Consider the following 24,576-nt stretch of genomic DNA (forward strand, 5'->3'; position numbering starts at 1 on the left):
TATTATTCCGACATAATGCTCGATTCTCTTGCCTCACTATTATGCTCAAAATAATGCCGGAATAGTGTGTACAACCCTAGCTTGGAAATGACGGAGCCAATGGGCTAAAACTAATAGACAATTTCGCTTTGCTTAGCTTTGCCCCGGAGCTTTGCCAGGCCGTCAGGAACTGGCTGAATTCAAATGGAATGTGAAACAAGAGCAAAAACAGAGGAGGAAAAAGTAGGCCCTGAATGCCGTTGTCCTAAAACCCGTTTTCCTTGTTTTCTAGGTAACGCTCCGTTTCTCAGACGATGTCAATATAAGCGTGTTACGGCTACTTTGTGGGGTGTGTAGGGGGGAATCAAATAGCAATTCCTCTCGCTTCTAATCTTTCAGGCTGTCGTGTTATTTTCAAAGCTCAATGCTGTTATATAGACAGAATACTTTTTGTAGAGGGAAATCGTTTCTAAATTTTCTTCCGATTTTTCACCGTTCCAGCACACGCAAACCTGGCAGCCTTACCCCACTCTCGCGCGAAAAAAAAAAATTTTTTTTTAAATTCTCCTCTCGATCACGTGACGTTGTTTTCAGACACGGTTTCACACCACGCTCGAGTGTGAACTTTTCGTTGTCAGGTTAGAAGCGCCGGTAAGTTCTTACTAGTTTTTTTTTGTTTTGTTTTGGTCAAATGACGTACTTAAACCAGGATATCGTACCTTGACCACCAGGTTTTTAGAGTACCCGGGTAGTGTAGTACAGTGAATGTAGTAGCTAAAGTACCTTGTTTTGAAATGCAAGTTCAGGATATTGTTTGACCGTGCATATTTACGTAAGCTAAAACCATTAACCATGTTTGTGTTATAAAAGCGTGAGCTTTGCTGCTCTTTTAGTTTAAGAATTATCGTTAAGTTTAAGTGCTAAACTTCACGCATTGTTTTACTCAAAAGCATGAAGAGAAGTCTTTGCTTGACAGAATGTACAATAGCATGAGTCGACAGGAAATTTGATAACACGAGTACGGTCTGATTCGGGAAAATAGGGAAGCCGGCCGGCTGTACGTAATGTCCGAAGAGAATATATGCTTGAGCTCAACGAACTCGTGAAATCTTCAGTAACAAAATGTTAAGCTTACATGTAACGGCCAACCTTATGAGTGTAGGCAAATTTTAAAATGTGCTATGAATATGTACATCGTGGTACTCACGAGTTCGCTCAGTTGTGGCCAAGTCCTGCGTTTATCAAGTGGAATCCCTTAAATCTGTCACTGATTGTCGAATTCTGGTTGTGTTAACAGTGTACGGTATGGAGATTTTTTCTTGTTGGCAGGGTTGTTGGGGATTGACCTTACATTTTTTCAGGGACCTTAAAAAAACACATGTTTCTATAAATAGCTTCTGTGAATGATAATTAATAGCAATCAGAGAGATGACTGCCATGCATACAGTGGGGTTCTATTGTGCTACCAGGTTCGTTCCCAGAGGCTACAATCCCCTAGGTTAGCACCAAGAAGAGAGAAATTGAGAGGAGAGCCAGCATTATCCACAATGGTTTCTCTCTCTTTTCGTTTTCAAAAACTGTTATTTGAACTTGTAGTTTGCATGCATGCACACAATCAAACCAGAACCACGATGTGTTGATTCCAGTTTTATTCCATCCAGAGCCATTGAGAATCCAGTAACCGCTTACTGAAAAATGTGTAGTCTGCGAAGTTAGCCTGCAAACGCTGACGTATTTCTGATTATCACTTGTCTCTGCTAGGGACAAGATTGCTGTGCTGTAAATTGTAATCAATTGTAGGGGGAAACGTAGAAAATAAGACATATATTTCTTTATTATTCTGTAGAATGTAACTTGACTGTGCAAGAGAAGTCAATCTTTTTACGATGGCACTGTTAAGAAAAGGACATAAACTGATGTTGCACACAGCAAGACAGTCAAGTATCAGATGTTTTAGATCATCGTCAGTTGTGCTGAGTGGTGGAACTCAGAGTGAATTCACAGGTACATAACTGCATGCTGTCATTTTAACATTTTATTATCAATTATTGATCAATCATGTCTTATTGATGTAATTGTTATATCTATGAAGACATGATTGATCATCACAGTTATACACACAATACAATACAATATTATACAATACAATACAATACAATACAATACATGAATTTATATAGTGCTCATTTCCAAAGGTCAATGGCACTTGACAATGTTTGTGATTAAACTATTATTAAGGTTACTTCTACTTAAAATTACAATATCATCATACAAATTAAAAACTGAAAAGTTCAAGTAAAACAAAACTTTTAAGCAGTTATGAAATTTAAGCCTGAAAAAAAATTCAGGCTTGAAGAAGATTCAGACCTGTAACCTCTGTGTTACAGGTGCAGCGCTCAACTAACTGAGCTATCAAGCTATGAGTTTGTAGTATACCTGTAGATGGTGAAGAATACAAGTGAAGCAGTTTTGTGTATAACTGCGATGATCAATCATGCTTTCATATCTTTCTCCCCAGTTCAAATACATGATCTTTCATACATTCACTTGTAATTTAATATATACTATCAGTATGCTTTTGGTCGATGGCAGTAAAAAATGCAATCATTGGTTAGGGTTTGAGTTGGCCATACATCAAAAAACACAGTGAGCCTTTTTCAGAGGCTTTTAACAATCACTAATTTTGTTGTTAGTTTCTTAATTATCAAAACAAAATGTAGAAAATTTCTCATATACAATCTAAGCTGAAATCATATAATTTTTTATCAGGTTTGGAAAACTGTTTTATTTGGGATGACAAGCATGGCTTTGGTTTCAACAAGGATGGAGAAGTTGTTATTGTCAGGCCAAATGCCAGTACCTCTCCTACTGTAACTGAAAGCCCAGTGTTCAGTTCTAAGGATCTCAACATTCCCTGTAAGTTTGCAGTTCATACAAGGCCAATGGGCCATGATGGTTTTCAGTTCTTTACATGAGCTCACTCCAGTACATCCCCACAATATGCCTTGTAATTACGATACTGATTACAGGTTAAGAGACCCATTTAACAAACATATACTACCAAAGCCTAGAAAAGAGTACTTCAAGTGCAGGTGTTGCTTTATGCAATTCTATCTAGACCTCAGGATCTTGGACAATGCATGTAGTACTCTTGGATGTTTTGAAAAAGACAATCAAAGCCCACCTTTCTTCTTTAGGCTCTCACAGGATTTATCTTGCTTATAGTAGTGTATTTTATAATAGCTTTTTTAGGGGGGATGATTTTCCATCTACTGATAAATTTTTAAAAAAATTACACGTAGAGTTAAAATAACAGCATACTGTTTTTATTTTAGCACCAGACTTAATGGAGCAAGATCCAGGAACTGGGGATGGTCAAATGAATACAGGCTGAACCAGGATATATCAAATTATCCAGCTTTAGAACAACAAAAGCACTGTAAAAACTGTTTGACAATGATATTGGCTGATTATTTTTTTGTTCCATAACCATGCAATTATATGAATCTATAGTTACCAGTAATAGTATGTACACATGTGTTTACCTAACAACCTTTAAAACTTTTGAAGGCTTGCACATTCTACGCGTGTTTATTTAGAAGGCCCTTCAAGGCAGTGCATTACAATCATCTATTACTCACTCCAGTTTTTATCAGCAGACTTTGTGAATGAATTTTTGTCCAAGATTCTGTTATAAGGTTTGTCACGTAACTCTATGGAGAACCTGGCTGATCTGATGATGACACAGACATAATAACTTGTGATTGCACTGACAAGTCAATCTGCTAAAAATCTTGTTATATTGTGATCTGTGGCATCCAGAGCTTGTTTTAAAAAATCTATGGTGTACAGTAGAGTTGCCAGCTAAAATAAATAACATTGTGGTAAAAGCCTTTTTTCAAACTAAAGCAAATGTTTCAAAAGCGTGGTAAAATGGCCAATTTGATGAGTGAAGGGGCACAACATTATCACTAACTTTTGTAGCATAAAATTTTCAGGCCTTAATCACTGGTACTGTGATGATGTTCATAAGTACCCATCAACAAGTCAGATGTTTATTTCTCCTTTACTTGATATCAATAAGTGGCACACGGTCTGGTAAATAATTCCAAAATATGCAGTGCAAATTAATTAGGCATTTGGACTTTGGTGTATTGACAGCAGTGAGTTTATCAGGTCCATTTGCAATGATTAAGTAGCAGTTTTTGTACAATTGCAAGTAGGGTGCACACCTACTAGTTTAATAGCATTTACAAAATGCTTACTAGACGTATTGGTAAATGAGTTTCATTTTATTTATATATTTATTGTTTTGCTGGGAGGGGTTGGGTTAACCATTAAGGTCTTAATAGTTTTAAGGGATTTCATTATTAGCACATGAAAGAAAAGGTTTTGAATGCTGGTGACAACTGCTGGTGACAAATGTGTGACAACTGTAGTTTATTACAATTTAAGTTCAGAGTTTTGCATAGGTCTGATCTGTAGTATAGTTACAAAAGATCAGAGTCTTCGAAATTTCAAATCTTGAAAAGATTCACCAAATGATGCTAAATATTTCTATTTATTGTAACCCAACTTTTTATACAGCAAAAAAATATGCCATAAATCTTAAAACAGTGAATCATATTCACCTCATACAATTTTTGAATCAATAAAATTGATAGATTGTGCATTTTGACTGGGTTTTTTTTAGATTTTAGGTGAGAGGGAAGAGGTGTCACTGTGGCACTCAGGAACACAGGAGAAAATCCTCTTTCATTGTTTATAAGGGGATGGCTCAGCCATTAATATCGTAGAGCAGAACCATACCATATGTCCTCTTCACACATTCTTAAGACCATGACCAAACCCTTGCCGGCAGAGTCACTTTCTTATGTCCTGAAGATTTTTCTAAATCTTCTTCACCACCTCATGATTTCAGACGTCCAACTTTAGTGTATCCAAAGGTTATTTTTTGGCAATTAATACAGCAATTATTTTGCTAAGCAAAAAAATAATTTAAAAAGTAATTTAAAAAGTGTAATATTTGTTCATTGTACTGCACACAGGAAAATTGATTTTGGTTGCAAAAAAGCACAAAAAATCAAAATGAGACTGATCACTCTTAGCATAGCAGCTCAATTTTTGATTTGAAGATTACACAGGCATTAAAGTGAAGTAATTACCTATGAAGGTACTTGTTTTAAGCCAGACAATAATCAAGTTGATTTGATTCTCAGACTAAAAAATTCAACCTAAAAAAATTCAACTTGGAAACCAAACATTAGCTAACAAACTGACATTGAAATTAAATATCAATTGTTTGATTGATTGAGGAACTAAGATTCTTATACCTCTCAATACAAATATGATTTCCAATTAGACTGAGAATGTGTCACATGTTATAGGTCAAAACTCACTAACTCCCTAGGGAAACAAGAACTTCAACTTTCGACTTGCACATCATCAGGTTGTGCACCTTGAAACCGCAGCAAATTTGTGTGCCAGCAGGCATAGCCTGTCAGCAGGCTCTCATTGTTGGTGGTACAAGCAAAGCCATTGGCCAGCGAAGCAAGGTGATGAGGGGCCTAGCACAGGTTGGCAAGTGAAGTGAGCCACTGAGAATGATCATTTCTCATGCTAGGTCCCTCACCAGCTTGCTTTGTTTGCTGACTTTGCTCCTGCCACAATGTATGAGAACCTGCTTGCAGGCTTAAGCCCAGGTCAAGCAAATAATTTTTTGCCGTTATTTCTTTCTATTTTTGAATTGAGATGTATAACAAAACATTTGCCCCGGGAAACATTGAGGGTCCCAGGGAAACAAAACTAAATGTTTCCCACAGGGCCAGTCATTAAGTGTTTATTAATCAGTTGTTACATTACTTATTGAACAAACCAGAAATGAAAACAGCTACAGACATATTCCAAAGCCTGTTGGTGACAGACTGTTTATTTGCAAATCTGACTTTCAAACTGCTACAATTTAAAACTATTAGGAGTGTATCAATAAAATATTCAAGGAACTGTACACACATGATTGGTCAGCTCAAGTTCATCGCAGCATGGTAAAGCATGCACCCTATGTCATACATGCTTTATCAAGTAATATTGTATGCAGGCTGTATGTTGCACATTAAAAGTTTGAGCGTACACAATTTCCTGAACATTTCATATAAAGGAAAAGTAAACTTGTTCCTTGTTCATTGTTGAGTTATAAAACAAAAAATATATACATACTGTCTGTTTCTAATGTTTGTCAGGGAATTGTGAAGAACACTCTAGAAGTGCAAGAAACACTACTGTAAGTAGTGCCTCACACTGCTCTATGCACTTCTCTTGTTCTTAAGAATTCCCCATGGATGCATATATAACTCAACAATGTGTCATGGCATGTTAGCTATTTCCTTAATAAAGCACTCTCCATGAAAATCTAGAAGTCGTTTTGCAGTCTGAACCTTACTGCTTATTATTGTATAAAGCCATATTAAAATTAATTCTCATACTGACTGCTGAAATCCTTAGCCAGAGCCTTTTCAACCACAGTGTACTTTGGTTACTAACACAGGATCTCCTTTGAGCATCATCCCTTCGCACCTTCCCTCACAATAAGAAGACCTCATGATAATTTAAAATATATTAAATAGACCAGTAATAATTATTTTCAACAGTATGATTTTAAGCATTTTGTCATCCAGTCTTGAAACTTTGCTTCTCACACACTGAATGCCATTCGTCTACCACACAAGATCTGGAAGCAATATTGTTTTGTAAGTGGAATTATTTAGCAGTCACCATAAAGTGTGTTTCATGACATCACTTATATTAATTATCTTGGTCCCTTTTCTGGTGTCTTGTACACTGGTGCATTTGATTTAGGCAGTGGTGGATTTCCTAGGATGATATCAGCTGCCTTCTCGGCAATCATAACAGTTGGTCCATTGAGATTTCCGCTCACAACGCTTGGCATGATTGATGCATCAACGATGTGAAGATTTTCTACTGCAAGGACTTCCAATTTGTTATTGACGACAGCCATCGGGTCATCTTCAGAGCCCATCTTGCATGTGCATGATGGATGATATGCCGTATCTGCATTCTGTCGTACCCAGGCGTCAATTTCTTCATCTGTTTGAACATGGTCACCTTAAAAGACAGATACGGAAATAAGTGGCAAAGGACAACAGTGTTTATTCAGTGTAATAAATTATCTAGTGCATTCTACAAGAAAAACTCATAAGAATTGCCTACTAAATGAATGTTTCATGAAGATGAGAAAACGTCAGTGGTAAAAGCTACTACTGTAGAACAGGCAATTTCATGGCAGGTGGTTCACTGCAGTCACTCATGACTTACATGTACATTGTATTTACATGTAAAACAAAAGATGTAAAAAACAATACGTGCTCTGACAAAGAAAAATTATAATAAAACTAGTCTCCTGTTTAGCTACTAGTGTGAAAAAAGCTTTTTGTTTTCTCACCTCATCATTAAAACAAATTCATTTCTCTAACATTCTTGTGTGTTGTGGGGGTGGAAGCTGCCAAGAAAGCTGTGCATGCTGCATCAAAAATCATAATTATGCAAATTGCATACCTGGTTGTAGTTCTTTTCCTCGAAATGGATCAAACGCTTTCTGGCTGAATATTTCACGGGTAAGTCTGATAGAGTCTCTCAACTCCACTCTATCTTCTTCCGTTGAGAGGTAGTTTGGCTGGATAATGGGGTTGTCATATGGACTATTAGACTTTAATTTCACATATCCACGACTTGTAGCCCGCATGGAACCAACATGTACCTTCAAAACAACAATACAATGTGCTGAAGGTAGGAGGAAATACTAAATACTATCATTTAAGATTTGTAAACTTGAATGTAATTTAATATTCTGGCTTAGGCCTTTGCACAGACTCTCCACCTCTTGCATCCTTCCCCTTCCCTTCCTTCCTTACTCATTTGCATGCCTCCTCAAACTATCCCTTATCTGACAGCCTGGTAAGCAAATATTTACCAGAGAAATAAATGTTGAAGTGCATTTTTTACAATAACTGTCTAATTTCTTGCACGCTGATTGGCTCATTTTTATCATCAATAAGAGTACAGACGGATAAAATTTTAATTTATGCAAGCTTTCAAGTTCAACTTTCTGCTGTCAAACTGTCAACTTTTTAACCAATCAGATTTTATAAATTCTTTTAAGTAGCCAATCAAAAAGTGAGAAATGCTATTGACAATGGTCGCATCATTTTGAATAAAATTCACTTAACTTTGTTTACAGCAAGTTTACAGTGTCTTTTCCCCTCATTTATTCCCGGCTTTTGACCATTTTGGGGTCTTCTTATTGTAAAAAACAAATTGACATCAGTTTTTTATGCATCTATCCTCTTATTGATGATAAATTTCGTCATAACATGTCAAAGTTTACTGCAGAACCACTCGCCTGCAGCTCGTGGTTCCACAGCCACTTTGACAACGTTATGATGCAATTTATCATCAATAAGAGGACAGATGCAAAAAAAACTGACGTCAATTTGTTAAATAGACACTCAAATGCAGGCACGCATGTCAGTCTTTACAATTCCAGAATGACTGTGCAGTTAACATTATCAGGGCTCAAAAAAGTGTCATCTGGTCATCTGGAACAAGTAGATTTTCCTGCCAGGCAAGTAACTTTTCATTGTCACCCAAGCAAGTCATCTGCTGACTACCAGTAAATAAAAAAACATAAACTACAACTTGCACAGGGCAACCAAAATTTGAGAGCTGCTTGTCTGAAGGCCAGGCTGAAATTCAAGATTTTCCAGCCCTGATTATAGGTCTACATCCATATGTATATATAAATAATTCACTTCGCAAAAGTCGAGAAAGTGCAATTATTCACCAAAACATATTTCTGGTAAATCCTGTACTTACTTGAAAGGCTTCCTTCTCTACAGTCACTCTGCCATGATCTTTAAAAGCTGAGGGTAGAAAGTGGTACTGGATATCAGGGTGAGATAGGCCTTCCCTGCTGCGGATGAAGCCACCAGCTTCCAGATGTGCAGTGGCACATGGCCCAGTCCTGGTGAGGAACCACTTGACTCCAATGGGAACCATATTCCACCACTTGAGTGAGCGGTACAAACTTAAGGGCTGAGTACATTCCTGAAAAACATAAGAACAATGGAAATGTACAGAGGCTTGTGTTGGCAGCTGAATGAATTACAAGTCAGGTACAATGCTAGGTACTGATGCAATAATTTTCATTTTACACATTCTACTACGAACCTGGTGGAAATACATCTCCAAATGATCTTGAAAGTTTTGCCCCACACCTGGAAGATGAACATTCACTGGAATTCCAAGTTTCTTCAAGTCATCAGCATTTCCAATACCAGACAAATTTAATATCTGTGGTGTATTTATTGCTCCAGAAGATAAAATAACTCCTTTCCTAGCCATAGCACGCTTCACTTTTTTGCCTACAAAGTATTCCACTCCTGCAGCACGGTTTTTCTCAAACACTATTCTTGTGATCATTGTTCTTGTATCTGCTTGAAGGTTTTTACGCTTCAATACAGGTCTGAGGTACGCATTTGCTGTATTCCACCGTACTCCTTTGTGGATTGTCATGTCCATCCAGCCAAATCCTTCTTGTTGATAGCCATTCATGTCTTCCGTGAAGGGATAACCGGCTTGGACACCTGCGTCAATAAATGCTTGATATAAAGGATTGTTTGATTTGCCACGTGACACATGGAGAGGACCATCTCCACCCCTGTAATCATCTGGACCTAAAGATACAATATAAACAAAATCAATTAATTCACGAACATTGTGCAGACAAATCCACTAGCGCACTCAGGCTGTACAAGCCTAATTAAATGGCAATGCTTTCAATACTTTCCTACAAAAACCAGACAGTTTATTAATTGCTTTACAATTGTTAATACTCAAGTATACTTGTCGTCCCATTTAAGTCTTCAAAACTTCACAGCAGAAGCCGGAAAAACATAATTGGTGGTCTTGATGCCCTAGAATGAGCAATGGGCATTAAGAGAGTAATGGGAAGTAATGATCTAATAAATGTTTACCTAGTTCATGAGTCTGCGACTTCCTGAAGTATGGCAAACAGTCAGCATATGACCAGCCTTCAGCACCTTCCTTCTCCCAGCGATCATAATCATAAGCATGACCTCTGATGTACACCATGGCATTGAGAGATGATGATCCACCCCAGACTTTCCCTCTTGGCTGATAGATGCGCCTGAAAACAGGTTTATAAAGATAATGAATAACTCATTATAAAAATCTATATTTGCAATAATTTACAACATTAACCTATGATTGGGCTCTTTGCTTAAATTATAAATCAATTTTCAACTTAGTAGTTGAAAAATAAACTAACAAAAATGAAAAACACAACTAAAGCCGCAGAAATCATCAAGAAACTTTGGCTAGAGTCACCTTTGCCACAGATATTACCCCACCCCTTCAAAAAATGTTGTCACTATTAATTTTCATTATGTTTACAATATACTAATCTGATAGATGCAATCATAGAGTATATTAATTAACCAATGATAACTTATAACTTTATTACCTGTTGTCCATAAATTCCTGTGGTTCTGTCTCGTAATACCAGTTGTATTTATTATCACAAAGATTATATATAAGAGCAGCCGGCATGTGGATCTTCCATGTCCAATCTTTAGGCCCTGCCTCAAGTAGAAGAACTTTGTTTTCAGGGTTTGCCGACAGACGGTTTGCCAGAACACAGCCTGCAGATCCTGCTCCACAAATGATGTAGTCATAGAATGAAGAGAACTTTATCGTACCAGAGCCAGAAATAAAACATTTTTGCTGGAAATTAGGGCTATGAACTGAAGTGCAAAAAAGAAAAAAAGGAAATTATACATTCACCAAAAATTTCTATACACCCATTCTCATCCCCAGAGGCCACGCTCCTTTTTGTCAGCAGCAAGAATTGTGACCTCTGGGAAGGTCCAACACTGGAAGTCCGCAATTCATGGACTCAGAGTGAAGTCTGACAAATTTGACTGGCTGAGAACATGAAACGATTACTCTGTGCTTGCTCAGAAAATTGGACCTTCCCCAGAGGTCGTGATTCTTGGTGCTGACCAAAAGGAGCATGGCCTCTGGGGACGAGAATGCTATACACCCTACCCACTTTATAGATACATGCCTCAGAGGTATATTAGAAGTGGCGACCAAAACCTGGCAGGACTAAGGGGTGCTGGGAGTGAGGGGTTAAAGGTGAGAGGTGAAGGGGTGATGGGTCAGAGGTAATGTCATTACCATTACTGAGAGGCTAACATGATATCCAGACTCACTCAACACCCATTTTAGACTTGCCCTTCAAACCTCAGTGTAATAATAATTTGAATTATTACAATCAAATAATTATAACTCGAAATTGAGCACAACAATAACAAATAACAAGTTAAATGAATAAAAAATAATAAATTACTAAATGTTTCACTGTAAAGGGTATTGATACATCATGGCAATATTGGTTTGACATTTTGCAAACCAACTTGATGAAGATAATAATCCACAACAGGTACTCACCTTTTATCACGTGAAGTGTGGGAGCCAGGCTTTTATAGAAGCATCTTTGAAGCATCAAGAAGGAGGTCATGACATTTATCTTATAGATCCCTATACTACCTGAAAATGAGATGATAACAATCATTTTTAGAAATGAAACCTCGGTTTCTATAACAAGGCCTTAACATATTATTTTGCTTCCAAGATGATGGATGCAGAAACCCCCCTCGCTCCATCCCCTCCCCTCCCCCCCCCCTATAGACGTTGTGGTTGTATCCCTTTTAGCTGTAAAATCTTTAACCAATATTTTTGGGGTTGTCACATTTTTTTTAACCCTCTAATTTTCTAACACAGACTCTTAATCCCATTTTAAAGTTAAGAGCACCGGACAGTTGTTATGCATCAGGTTTAAGGAGAAACTGATGACAATGAAAGCTTAATTAAGAAAAGTCATTTTCCATGTTTTGGTTGAGGAAAGAAACAGGAGTAGAAGGTTGGAAGAATGAGAAATCATAATATGCTAAAAGAATAAGAGGAATCGGTGATTCTCCTGTTTACGGCAGTGTTTGTACATTTACAAAAGAGCTAACTTGGTACTGGCAGACAAAACTGCAGTAAAAATTAAGTCACCGATCGATCACTGATTTCCAGTCTTATGCAATATATACAATTTATTAGCGTGCAAAAACTGATATCCATATATGAATTTAAAAAAAATAACAGTGGTTTGGAAAAAACCAAGCTCGACTTCTCCCTACCCCAATTGTTTCTGGATATCAGCTTAAAAGAAAGATTTTGATTCTACTACTCTCAGTAAAACCACTGACCTCACTCTACACATGATCGAATACCATGTGCACTCTGAACTCAACTCGCCGGGCTCAACAGAAGAAAGATCCACGATTTCGTAAATCTAAACAAGAAAAGTAAAACATTTTCACCTGAGACCGTCACAGGACTGTTGAGAAGTAAATTAACACTTGTGAAGATGATCTAAACTGTCTTGAAAGCTGCAAGAACAAGAAAGGGAAGACTGGGAACTAGTACCGGGATATCATGGCGTGTTACTGGGTACCAGTAATTCTGAGGGATTTACACGGTACGACTTTGACGCATGCGACAAGCTTACGACAGGTCTACGACATGACTTAGGACCATTTACACGCGCACAACATTTTCACTTACAAAATTAAATATTCAAAAGTTTGCACCGGGATTTACGGAGCGAAAGTTCTAAAAAAGGGTAAACAAATATTTTAGCTGTCCTGCGCTTTGAAAAAACTTTCTAACGAGATGTTCTTCGTTTTAATCCGTTCAGTGCTTTTCGAGAAACGACTTCGTGTGAATCAGTCAACAACTTCGTCCGCCATTTTGACGCAAGAAAAACGTCTCCTTCGTCCCCTACTCAGTAGCAATTATATTATTGTTATAAGTCCAACACCTCTTGTATGTAGTGAAGTTTGACCTTCTTGGTATTACTGAGACTCTGTTATGAGAAAATTCGCCGTTGCACAGGCATTTCTTTATTATTTGGAAAATTATAGAAAAAAACCTAACGGTAGCCTCTTTTCAGTTAACAGCTAGAAATCTTAAGTTTTGTTCTTCTTTGTACTTTGCCGATTCTTTGTACACCTGAGCGTGTGCAACGCTGTTTCACTAACTTTCATTTAGAAAACAAGTAGTTCGTTATCGGGTCATTTGAGTTTCTTTTATTATTACAATCTACTTTCCGTTCCCCCAGAAACTAGCCAGCTGAACTACTTTTCACTAATTCATAGGATAATTTTTCCTTGCTGTCGGTAACACCAATTCAGAATTTCAAATTTAAGTATCTCACTTTTAATTTCCTAAGTTTGTTCTATCTTAATCTCAGCCTGTGTAATTTTAATCCTAGCACTCTATTTTTAATTTTGGAAGCCTCGTGGTGTTGATTAGAATTCGCTATCTTAATTATGTACTTTCCGCTCGTATTGTATACTTGAAGTTACATTAGCATATTGTAAACACTTGACGTGTAAAGGATGATATATAAGCAAGTACGTTTGTAAAGCATTTTCGATTACATCGATTACATCGGCTACATCGTTACGATTCTACAGCGGCTACTCCGCCAAGTATGTCAGTTTCACCCTCGACGTTAGAGTGCAGAATAAACTACTGTTGGACCAAGTTATGTCTCTTCCTTGACGTCCGTAGTGAAGACCATTGAAGTAGATCCTCGTGTACCAGGAAATCGTGACGAATTTCCGTTCCCGCAGCCAAGCAGTGCTCTCCAGAGTTAGATTCCCCCAGTTGTCAGTTCAAGTGTCCGTTCAGTCCGAAATTTACAGTGTTGCAGGAAAAACCTATCGTCACAGTTGTGGAGAAGAGTGGTACTTCGTGGATCTTCCAAGGACGTTATCAAGGCCCCAGAGCAGATTCAAGTTCACCGAAGACGCTAGTTGTTGTAATCCCTTGAGTGCGAGCAAAGGATAAAAGCCGCTCAAGTAACGTGAGTACAAAATCAATTCTTTGTCCTCATATATGAAGTCCGTGAAGAGAGTTTTTAAGAAGAAACTTTCGCCGTATAATTTACGAAGTAGGAAATCAGCCGTTCCCGTAGTTAAAGCCAGTACGCCTAAGGTAAATAAAGAAGTACAAGCTTCGTTGTCAGAAGAAGAGAATTGTACATTGTTGTGTGAATTACCATATTATCGAAGTGTCGTCCACGAGTCGTCGACGCACGCGTTAGATTTAAACGAAGAAATCCAGCCAAGTAAACCCAGCGACGGCCCACGTTTGTCCACCGCATTTTCCAGTCCAAGTCAGGCCGATAGTACGAACAGAGAAGCCATAAATATCAGTATAGATCAACGCCAAGAGTCATCCATTGTTCAACCGAGTTCATCAAAACAAGCCACTCCCTGTGGACCGCGTGTAACAAGCGATAGCAGTTCCTTAGAAGACTTCACTCCAATTGTCTCCAGGCAGTTACAGATCGGCCCTCAGATTGCTTTAGAAGTCGAAGAAATCAGCGAACCCGAAAACGAAGAGCCAGATCTAGAACAGAACTCGAGTTTAGCACATAACTCAAACCTGTTAATTAATTCACAGTTGACTAATCACAGTCAAGTAGGAGATAGCATAAATTATAAAAAACCAAAACAAAACAAAACAAAGACTCGCAGCGACTCTGTCCCTAGCGCCGACTTCAGATACACAGAAACGGAAAGCGAGCGAGAAGATTCAGAGGATAGCGAACACGAAGAAAATCACAACAATAACAAAGAAAAGAGAATAGAAAGCGAGAGAAATCAACCCGACCTATCAGTCATCATGGAAGCTGAAACACTTAGAGAATTAAGAGAACAAATGGCTACTCTACATACCCAGTTGAGGTTACAACAGAGGGCCCAACAGCAAACAGCCAGTGCATTGGAGCAAGCACCAATTCCAGAAACAGTCAGTACGCGAAGACCAGCCCCTTTCCATGGTTATGACTCTGAAGATGTGAACCGATGGTTGGATAAAATAGAAAATTACCTAACTCTTCGCCGCATAGACCTAACCAGCAGAACAGCACAGGCGGAGCTGGTAATGAATCTAGCCGGACCCGCAGAAGATTTCTATTACTCCTTACCCCTTGATCAGAAGTCCACGTACGCCGACCTGAGGGATTCTTTGAGAGAGAGGTTTGCAAATGATAACCAGAGCTGGATAATTTGGCAGGCAGTTACCACTCGCCAACAGGGAGCAATAGAACCTTTGGACACATATCTAACTGACTTAACAAACAAGTTCAGGCGGTTGAGCATTACTGACACGGAAAAGATGCGTTACTTTGTCCAAGGGTTACGGCCAGAAGTCAGGGAGACAGTACTGTTAAGACAACCCAAGTCATTCCGCGAGGCTGAAGAAATAGCAAGGCTGACTTGTGCAGTGAAAAACACCATGGGTTCTCCTGTAACTGGCGTGGCGCGACAACCGAGTCATCCCACTGGAATAACTGAAGCAAGCGCGACCAGCCGTGCGCTCCTAGCAAAAATGGAAGAGATAAGCGAAAAACTTCAAAAAATTAAGGAACCCGCTAAAGCAGAGGATACGTTAACTGACGCTAAACTCCTTGCCAAGCTAGATGCATGGATCGCGGGCCTTCCGGCTAACCCAGGTATACAGCAACCGTCGCAATTACAAGCAAAATTAAATGAACTTGTAGAGAAAACGCCATCCAAGGGTGACAATACAGCGATTCTGGCAGCATATGCAGAACCAAACAGGAGAGAAAATCCAGATTTCATGCGCGAACTTCGACGAATGGAAGATAAATTAGAAGAACTTTCTCGCCAAATGGATGCTCGGATTAAAGGGCTGGCTCGACGAAATCCGCCAAATCAGGTTGATCAGCCGAGACAGCGAACACGAGAAGGTCGACCCATCTGTTATACTTGCGGAAGAGTTGGACATATTCAACAAAATTGTAACCAGAGATCTTCACGCGAAACCAGTAACTACGACCGATTCCAGCCGAACCAGCAGCGACGTCAAACAAGTGAAAATTATCCTTCCCGCTCAGGCTACAATCAATCCCAACGACGGAGCGAATTGCCTTCTCAGTTCAATGCAAGTGGCCCGCGAATGGCCGTGCTCGATGATGGAGATTACGAGGATAGTTTCGTCGCTCCGCTAGAACAAAATACAATTCACCAGACAATTCCAAAAGAAGGAGGCGAGTTTCCAAGAGTAAACTGGAGCGATGTCGGATCGCAAATTGGCAAGGAATTATCTCAGCAGTTGCCAAATACATATCACTTGGTCCCAGAAGTGATCCAGCAAGGTCAAGTAAAGAAAAACCAGTCGCCAACTGTGGTTATTGAAGTATCAAAACCAAACTCCGGAAGTGGTCAACAAACAATGGAGCCAAATAATGAAAACAAAGCAACTTGTGAAGTAACAACCGCTGCCCGTCCCGAGCGCGAGTTACCTGAAAACCTGGAAACTAAGCCCAAACCGGAAATACGTCAGCCCCTGGTCACTAGTCCACTGAAACCGAACGAACTCAGCGGAAACCAGAGGATTAACCCACCACAGGGTCAGAAAAAACATGATGTCCCATTTCCTAACGCTGTACGCCGTACCAAAACCAGAATTAGAGCAGATACAGATGTTAGTGTTGACCTGTGCACGGACGGGAACATCGGGAATCCCTCGGTTCTAGATCCCTCTCAGCCAAAACATAGTACTTCCGCCGGAAGAGAATCCACTGAAGTCAACAATGGCAGCTTGCCTAACCATAAGCCAGATTCTGCCCAGACAAAACGTGAAACTTCATGTTTAACCGATGAACAGTGTAACATTACAAATAATCAAGCCAAGCCACGTGACCTAACAGTCACTGCCCAACTAAATGGCCAAGACATTACGTTACTCGTAGATACCGGAGCAGGCATGACAGTAATCGATGAACAGTTTACACGAGACATCTATAAAGGTCAACTACCCAAGTTGGGCTTCCCAGGTAACCCAAGCAATCAGCAACCACCAGAATTGCAAACAAAGTTAGAGAAACTCTTAGGAAAAGTATCAAGAAAATTTGACGGCAGTCACGCCAGAGATGGAAATACAGGTAGCATCGCCGCGTTTTCAGAAGCCAACAATAGAGAGATGCCGGAATTGCTGAAAGAAATTCGCCGAATGGAAAACGGTTTAGAAAATCTGAACCAACGAGTAAATCGCATGGACCGCCTCGCCCGACGTAACCGCACCGTGTGCTATAGGTGTGGACGCACTGGCCATATCCAATATAACTGTTACTATTATTACCAGCCAGAAAGCCCGTACCAGAACCAAGAAGGGAGCCAAGAGTACCATGCGAATTACAATCAGGATGAAAATCAGCGTCTGGCAACTCATCCCTCGGCGCGTTTGTCCGTATTAGACCCTCAGGATGCCCAGCAAGTTCTAAATTACCATGACAACAAAGTAAGGAGTTCAGGATCAGCTGAACAAAGCTCCCGTCAACCAGTACGCACTTGCAACCTAACATTTGAAGGAGAAGAAACCTCGTCAGATCGTGTGTTAACCGCGCTACCAAAGCCAGAGAAGACAAACGGCCAGGAAAAAGCAGCAAGTACAACACAGTCACAACAAGAAGTAAAGCTGACAAGAGCCAATAAGCGACAACCACAAATCTCACATAAGCAAGTACCTTTGCCCGCAACAAACCACCGTCAATCAAAGTCAGCAGCTCAGCCAAGCAACGAGTTCTCGTCTGGTAAAAAGGATTTCAAGCTAAAGTGCAGTGATCTAACTACAGAAGGTGAAATAGCAGGCCAAGCAGTTCAGTTACTCGTGGATACTGGAGCGTGCGTATCAGCCATAAACGAACAGTTTTTCACGAAGATTTATGGTCAATTCCCGCCTAATATGAGCGAAGGTTCCTTATCGGCTGTCCAGACAGTAAGCGGAGAGAAAGTCCCAGTCTTAGGAACGATTACGATACCTTTACAGTTGCAAGCAAGAGAATATACCTGTGAGCTTGATGTCATGCAGAACCTGACCTACGATGCTATCCTTGGTCGAGATTTTCTACATAAGAACGGAGCCCTTATTGATCTGGTAGATGGTAATCTTTCCTTCAAAGGAACAGGATACGTTGGAGAACAAGCCAGCCCAAAGAATGTGCCAGTGATGGGAATCTTCCTTTCCGAGCATAACTTGAAAGAAAAGAACACAGTGGCCAGTTATGCAAATCTATCGCCTTTCCCAGAGATTTTAGAGTTCAAATTTGTTCAACGCAATGAAAAGAGCAAATTGATGTTTTCTCACCAGTCACTCCTACTTTTGCTGCTCATTGTCCTATACCTACTGACTGCTTCATGCACGCCACCCACGGAAAACAATGACAAGCCCGTTATTCAGAAACTGCCCAAGTTCTTCATCCAGGAAACCCCCAATGAGATCCTTCAAGGTGGTCACGAACTTTGTACCCCAGTTAGCCTAGCAAATCGGAAGAGATCTGACCAGAGTGAAGCCCAAAATGAAAGAAACGTACCGAGAGTTAAAACGTTGAAGTCAGCCGTATCGCTCTTTGGAACCGGTGATGTTCAGAAAACCTTAAGGGCCATGTCTTCAAGCAAAGAAAACAGTTCTAGGTTACCACAAGAGATTCATGTCTACCGAAATGTAAAGAATCAAGAGAGCCAGTTTACCATTGACCAGGAATTTTGAGAGAGGAAGAGGTGTTGATGACATTGAAGAAGTAACGCATTATTGACGCATATAGACAAACAGGTTAATGAGAAATATATCCTCATAGAAATGAGATTATAGGAGGGATTTCAGTGTCGAAGTAGACAAGTAGACAGTTTTTCCAAAAGAGACAAGCTAATGGAACGAAATTTGATAAGGAATATTAAAGTACCAAGAAAGATTTTTAGGAATTTTCTGGAGACCATTTTAACGCTTGTCAACCATGTTCAGATAGTCAAGTTGAGTTCTAAATTCCTTTTATACTTCTTGCTCGACCAGGAGGTCTCGATTTTAAGGTGGGAGGAATGTTATGAGAAAATTCGCCGTTGCACAGGCATTTCTTTATTATTTGGAAAATTATAGAAAAAAACCTAACGGTAGCCTCTTTTCAGTTAACAGCTAGAAATCTTAAGTTTTGTTCTTCTTTGTACTTTGCCGATTCTTTGTACACCTGAGCGTGTGCAACGCTGTTTCACTAACTTTCATTTAGAAAACAAGTAGTTCGTTATCGGGTCATTTGAGTTTCTTTTATTATTACAATCTACTTTCCGTTCCCCCAGAAACTAGCCAGCTGAACTACTTTTCACTAATTCATAGGATAATTTTTCCTTGCTGTCGGTAACACCAATTCAGAATTTCAAATTTAAGTATCTCACTTTTAATTTCCTAAGTTTGTTCTATCTTAATCTCAGCCTGTGTAATTTTAATCCTAGCACTCTATTTTTAATTTTGGAAGCCTCGTGGTGTTGATTAGAATTCGCTATCTTAATTATGTACTTTCCGCTCGTATTGTATACTTGAAGTTACATTAGCATATTGTAAACACTTGACGTGTAAAGGATGATATATAAGCAAGTACGTTTGTAAAGCATTTTCGATTACATCGATTACATCGGCTACATCGTTACGATTCTACAGCGGCTACTCCGCCAAGTATGTCAGTTTCACCCTCGACGTTAGAGTGCAGAATAAACTACTGTTGGACCAAGTTATGTCTCTTCCTTGACGTCCGTAGTGAAGACCATTGAAGTAGATCCTCGTGTACCAGGAAATCGTGACGAATTTCCGTTCCCGCAGCCAAGCAGTGCTCTCCAGAGTTAGATTCCCCCAGTTGTCAGTTCAAGTGTCCGTTCAGTCCGAAATTTACAGTGTTGCAGGAAAAACCTATCGTCACAACTCACCTAAACTCGAGTATATCAGATGATTGGATCAAAATTTCTGGATATAACCTTGTGAGGAGGGACCGTGATTCCTGTGGAGGTGGTGTTTTGATATATTTCAAAGAAGATCTTGCTGTACACCCTGCTCTTTCTTGGGAAAGATCAAACATGGAAGCAACATGGCTAAACGTCACCATGAGATCTCAATCCTTCCTTGTTGGCTGTGTCTACAGACCACCAAATGACTCCTCCTTTTTCGAACCTTTTAGGGACTTGATTGCTAATATCTGGCTAAAGAGAAAAAATATAATCCTAGTTGGTGACCTCAACTGTAATATGCTGCACAAACCCAGCAACGGCGAGTCTGAATATGGAAAACGCTTACGAAGGATCCTATGTAGCTATGGTTTAAAAAAACATCATAAGCAGTCCAACCCGTATTACTGCCAACTCAAAGTCGCTTATCGACCTCGTGATAACAAGTCAACCTTCAAAAATCCAAACCTCTGGCTCCATCGACTTGGGCATCTCCGATCACCACCTAATATTCGCTGTCTTTAAAGTTGCAAGGAGTAATCCAAAACCCAAAGTTATCTCAACCAAGAACTATAAATCGTTAGACACTAAGCAATTTAGGAGCGACTTCGATCAGGCCCCATGGCATATAACTGGATTATTCGATGATGTCGATGACAGCGTAGATGCTTGGCAATACTTATACGATGATATCCTACACCACCACCTACCCCCACGAGATGTTCGGATAAGAGATAAATTTCTTCCATGGATTGACACCTCCATTAGAAAAGAAATGAACAAGAGATACAAACTCCTAAAAAAGGCAAAGTCATCAGGTAATCCTGAATTATGGAGTCTCTACAAGCAGAAGAGACTAGAGGTGAAAAAGCTATTAAAGAGTGCTGAAGCTGCTTACTGGCATAACTTATTCAAAGAAGCTACCAACCCTAATGAATTTTGGAAATTGACTAACCAAGTTTTAAGAAAACACAAAGTCAAAAGCATTGGTCCAGTCTGTGACCGCAACCACAACGGAGAGCTATTAACCCATGACTTAAAGAAGGCTGAGTATTTCAATGACTTCTTTGTGAATGTCAGTGAAGACCTCACTAAGCAACTCGATCCTTTGGACCTCTCATCCCTAAACACCTTTATCACTAGAATTACACCTACCAGAGACAATATTTACATGAACTGGGAACTGGTAAAAAACAAACTAATAAAGGCTGCTAACCCCAAGAAGGCTACTGGTCCTGACCATGTTTCTCCAAGGGACCTCTCCATAATTGGCGACCCTGTCATCCATAGTCTATTACCAATTTTTACGAAGAGTGTGAGAGATGCATCTTTCCCCTCCAGCTGGAAATTATCACGTGTCAATCCCATATTTAAGAAAGGATCACCAATAGACGTAAACAACTACAGACCTATCTCCCTTCTCAGTATCCCAGGAAAAATCTTAGAAGATATTGTGAGCGATACCTTAAACAACCATATGGATACACAAGGTTTATTATGCAACAACCAATGGGGATTTCGAAAAAATTACTCAACTGAGAGCCTTTTACTTCATCTAACAGAGACTTGGAGAAATGCACTGGACAAGGGCCTGAAAGTGGGTATCCTTTTTATCGATTTCCGGAAAGCTTTTGACACTGTGAACCATACTATCCTACAAGAAAAGCTAAAAGCCATTGGTGTATCAGGTGACCTGCTTTCCTGGCTTGATGATTACATGTCTGCACGTAAGCAGTTTGTCCAATTATCAGAATATCAGTCCGAGCCCAAAACCATTACGTTTGGAGTCCCCCAAGGCTCAATATTAGGGCCCAAATTATTTTCAATCTTCGTAAACGATCTTCCTGAATCGATAACAAGTGGTAATGTCTTTATGTTTGCTGATGATACCACAATTTACACAATTAGCAAGGATATCGACAATATCACCCTGACACTGCAATCCATTTTAGACCAGGTATACACCTGGTGTCAGTCTAACAAATTAATAGCCCACGAATCGAAGACGGAAGCCATGATAATTTCAAGACAGAGCTTTATTGGTCCCTTGCGACGTTTGACTTACGGCAGTAGCACTATTGAGTACAAACAATCATCCAAATGTCTTGGGTTAACAATCGACAACAAGCTATCATGGTATGAACACATCGGGAACGTTTGTAAGTCCTTCAGTAACAAAGTCGCAGTCTTAAAACGGATAAAGTTCCTACCAAAACCAGTCTTGGAAACTATTTATTATAAAACAATCATCCCCAGTGTCCTATATGGTATTGCAGTCTGGGGATCTTGTTCTCCAGCTTTGTTAGATGATTTAGACCGAATTCATTTGAGAGCAACAAGAATTATTAATAGTCTACCGCATTACATCCATGGTGATCACATCAGGAACGCTCCATATTGGAACCCTATTGTTTCATTTTACATTAAGAGACTTTTAGTTATTACATACAATATTTACCATGGAAATAGCATCAATCCTCTAAAGGACTTACTAGTGAAACCCGAGTCTACTTATAGCTTTAGAAAATCCTTAAATTTTGAGGTGGATAGACCAAGAACAGAAGTGGGAAGATCTTCTTTTAAACATCGTGCTGCATTATCTTGGAATTTCCTTCCCGATGACATCAAGTCTTGCTCTAACCTTGATTCTTTCAAGAAAAAACTTAAGGCAAATAAGAGTCTCTTAAATTCTATCAGTTTCACTAAAGCGTCCTGCTGCGTTACTAACAAATCACTGGACTTCAAATATTTTTGATTAATTTATTTATTTATTTTTACTGTTCATTGTTATTAATTCATCTATTTTACCTATCATTATTTATTCAGCTATTGTAAATAAATTTTGGATCATGTATTATGTAGGATCTTATTGTAATTTATTATCTTAGATAGTGCAGGTCCACATCAGGACTTAATATTGTAATTTATTATCTTAGATAGTGCAGGTCCACATCAGGACTTAACGTCTTGCCAATTGATCTGTAACCTGCTTTATCAAATAAATCATGTATGTATGTATGTATGTATGTATGTATGTATGTATGTATGTATGTATGTATGTATGTATGTATGTATGTATGTATGTATGTATGTATGTATGTATGTATGTATGTATGTATGTATGTATGTATGTATGTATGTATGTATGTATGTATGTATGTATGTATGTATGTATGTATGTATGTATGTATGTATGTATGTATGTATGTATGTATGTATGTATGTATGTATGTATGTATGTATGTATGTATGTATGTATGTATGTATGTATGTATGTATGTATGTATGTATGTATGTATGTATGTATGTATGTATGTATGTATGTATGTATGTATGTATGTATGTATGTATGTATGTATGTATGTATGTATGTATGTATGTATGTATGTATGTATGTATGTATGTATGTATGTATGTATGTATGTATGTATGTATGTATGTATGTATGTATGTATGTATGTATGTATGTATGTATGTATGTATGTATGTATGTATGTATGTATGTATGTATGTATGTATGTATGTATGTATGTATGTATGTATGTATGTATGTATGTATGTATGTATGTATGTATGTATGTATGTATGTATGTATGTATGTATGTATGTATGTATGTATGTATGTATGTATGTATGTATGTATGTATGTATGTATGTATGTATGTATGTATGTATGTATGTATGTATGTATGTATGTATGTATGTATGTATGTATGTATGTATGTATGTATGTATGTATGTATGTAGGTAGGTAGGTAGGTAGGTAGGTAGGTAGGTATGTATGTATGTATGTATGTAGGTATGTATGTAGGTATGTATGTAGGTATGTATGTAGGTATGTATGTAGGTATGTATGTAGGTATGTATGTAGGTATGTATGTAGGTATGTATGTAGGTATGTATGTAGGTATGTATGTAGGTATGTATGTAGGTATGTATGTAGGTATGTATGTAGGTATGTATGTAGGTATGTATGTAGGTATGTATGTAGGTATGTATGTAGGTATGTATGTAGGTATGTATGTAGGTATGTATGTAGGTATGTATGTAGGTATGTATGTAGGTATGTATGTAGGTATGTATGTAGGTATGTATGTAGGTATGTATGTAGGTATGTATGTAGGTATGTATGTAGGTATGTATGTAGGTATGTATGTAGGTATGTATGTAGGTATGTATGTAGGTATGTATGTAGGTATGTATGTAGGTATGTATGTAGGTATGTATGTAGGTATGTATGTAGGTATGTATGTAGGTATGTATGTAGGTATGTATGTAGGTATGTATGTAGGTATGTATGTAGGTATGTATGTAGGTATGTATGTAGGTATGTATGTAGGTATGTATGTAGGTATGTATGTAGGTATGTATGTAGGTATGTATGTAGGTATGTATGTAGGTATGTATGTAGGTATGTATGTAGGTATGTATGTAGGTATGTATGTAGGTATGTATGTAGGTATGTATGTAGGTATGTATGTAGGTATGTATGTAGGTATGTATGTAGGTATGTATGTAGGTATGTATGTAGGTATGTATGTAGGTATGTATGTAGGTATGTATGTAGGTATGTATGTAGGTATGTATGTAGGTATGTATGTAGGTATGTATGTAGGTATGTATGTAGGTATGTATGTAGGTATGTATG

At 38.7% G+C, this 24,576-nt stretch overlaps 3 protein-coding genes and 1 long non-coding RNA gene across 6 annotated transcripts; 3 read left to right on the forward strand and 1 right to left on the reverse strand.

Moving 5' to 3' along the window:
• The first annotated feature begins 546 nt into the window (after nucleotides 1-546).
• LOC110058419 (uncharacterized) lies at nucleotides 547-4,651 on the forward strand. Its single transcript, XM_020765071.2, has 4 exons — nucleotides 547-630; nucleotides 1,826-1,983; nucleotides 2,749-2,895; nucleotides 3,315-4,651. Exons 2-4 carry the CDS (start codon nucleotides 1,866-1,868, stop codon nucleotides 3,371-3,373), a joined length of 324 nt encoding a protein of 107 aa, XP_020620730.1. The 5' UTR covers nucleotides 547-630; nucleotides 1,826-1,865; the 3' UTR covers nucleotides 3,374-4,651.
• Nucleotides 4,652-5,876: 1,225 nt separating this feature from the next.
• Nucleotides 5,877-12,525, reverse strand: LOC110058496 (choline dehydrogenase, mitochondrial-like). 3 transcript variants are annotated; one of them, XM_089289094.1, is made up of 8 exons: nucleotides 12,447-12,525; nucleotides 11,527-11,625; nucleotides 10,538-10,817; nucleotides 10,029-10,201; nucleotides 9,223-9,728; nucleotides 8,869-9,099; nucleotides 7,552-7,753; nucleotides 5,877-7,101 (listed from the first exon to the last, which is right to left on the reverse strand). In XM_089289094.1, the coding sequence occupies exons 2-8, from the start codon at nucleotides 11,594-11,596 to the stop codon at nucleotides 6,785-6,787; spliced, it is 1,779 nt and encodes a 592-aa protein (XP_089145220.1). In that variant the 5' UTR covers nucleotides 11,597-11,625; nucleotides 12,447-12,525; the 3' UTR covers nucleotides 5,877-6,784. The 3 variants fall into 3 exon arrangements, with proteins under 3 accessions (XP_089145220.1, XP_089145221.1, XP_089145219.1); XM_089289095.1 differs by lacking the exon at nucleotides 12,447-12,525 and adding an exon at nucleotides 12,333-12,418; XM_089289093.1 differs by lacking the exon at nucleotides 12,447-12,525 and having other exon boundaries at nucleotides 11,527-11,650.
• Nucleotides 12,526-12,998: 473 nt separating this feature from the next.
• Nucleotides 12,999-19,720, forward strand: LOC149111576 (uncharacterized). The gene has a single exon (XM_089289077.1). The coding sequence runs from the start codon at nucleotides 14,029-14,031 to the stop codon at nucleotides 18,709-18,711; it is 4,683 nt and encodes a 1,560-aa protein (XP_089145203.1). The 5' UTR covers nucleotides 12,999-14,028; the 3' UTR covers nucleotides 18,712-19,720.
• A 2,229-nt stretch (nucleotides 19,721-21,949) lies between these two features.
• On the forward strand, nucleotides 21,950-22,934 carry LOC149111577 (uncharacterized). The gene is made up of 2 exons (XR_016207068.1): nucleotides 21,950-22,825; nucleotides 22,874-22,934. It is a non-coding gene; the product is annotated as an uncharacterized LOC149111577 (long non-coding RNA).
• Nucleotides 22,935-24,576: the final 1,642 nt, after the last annotated feature.

This window comes from Orbicella faveolata, unplaced genomic scaffold (assembly GCF_042242905.1).
Source record: "Orbicella faveolata isolate gen_17 unplaced genomic scaffold, um_ofav_v1 contig_2, whole genome shotgun sequence".
In the NCBI taxonomy this organism is placed as follows: Eukaryota; Metazoa; Cnidaria; class Anthozoa; order Scleractinia; family Merulinidae; genus Orbicella; species Orbicella faveolata.

Excerpts from the sequence above, each read along its gene's own strand:
- LOC110058419 (XM_020765071.2), top strand. The coding sequence starts at position 1,866 with ATGGCACTGTTAAGAAAAGGACATAAACTGATGTTGCACACAGCAAGA. Across the intron at positions 1,984-2,748 it reads AACTCAGAGTGAATTCACAG|GTTTGGAAAACTGTTTTATT; the intron begins GTACATAACTGC and ends ATTTTTTATCAG. Across the intron at positions 2,896-3,314 it reads TAAGGATCTCAACATTCCCT|CACCAGACTTAATGGAGCAA; the intron begins GTAAGTTTGCAG and ends TTTTTATTTTAG.
- LOC149111576 (XM_089289077.1), top strand. The coding sequence starts at position 14,029 with ATGAAGTCCGTGAAGAGAGTTTTTAAGAAGAAACTTTCGCCGTATAAT.
- LOC110058496 (XM_089289093.1), bottom strand. The coding sequence starts at position 11,650 with ATGATTGTTATCATCTCATTTTCAGGTAGTATAGGGATCTATAAGATA. Across the intron at positions 10,818-11,526 it reads CACACTTCACGTGATAAAAG|TTCATAGCCCTAATTTCCAG; the intron begins GTGAGTACCTGT and ends TTTGCACTTCAG. Across the intron at positions 9,729-10,028 it reads GTCGCAGACTCATGAACTAG|GTCCAGATGATTACAGGGGT; the intron begins GTAAACATTTAT and ends TTGTATCTTTAG.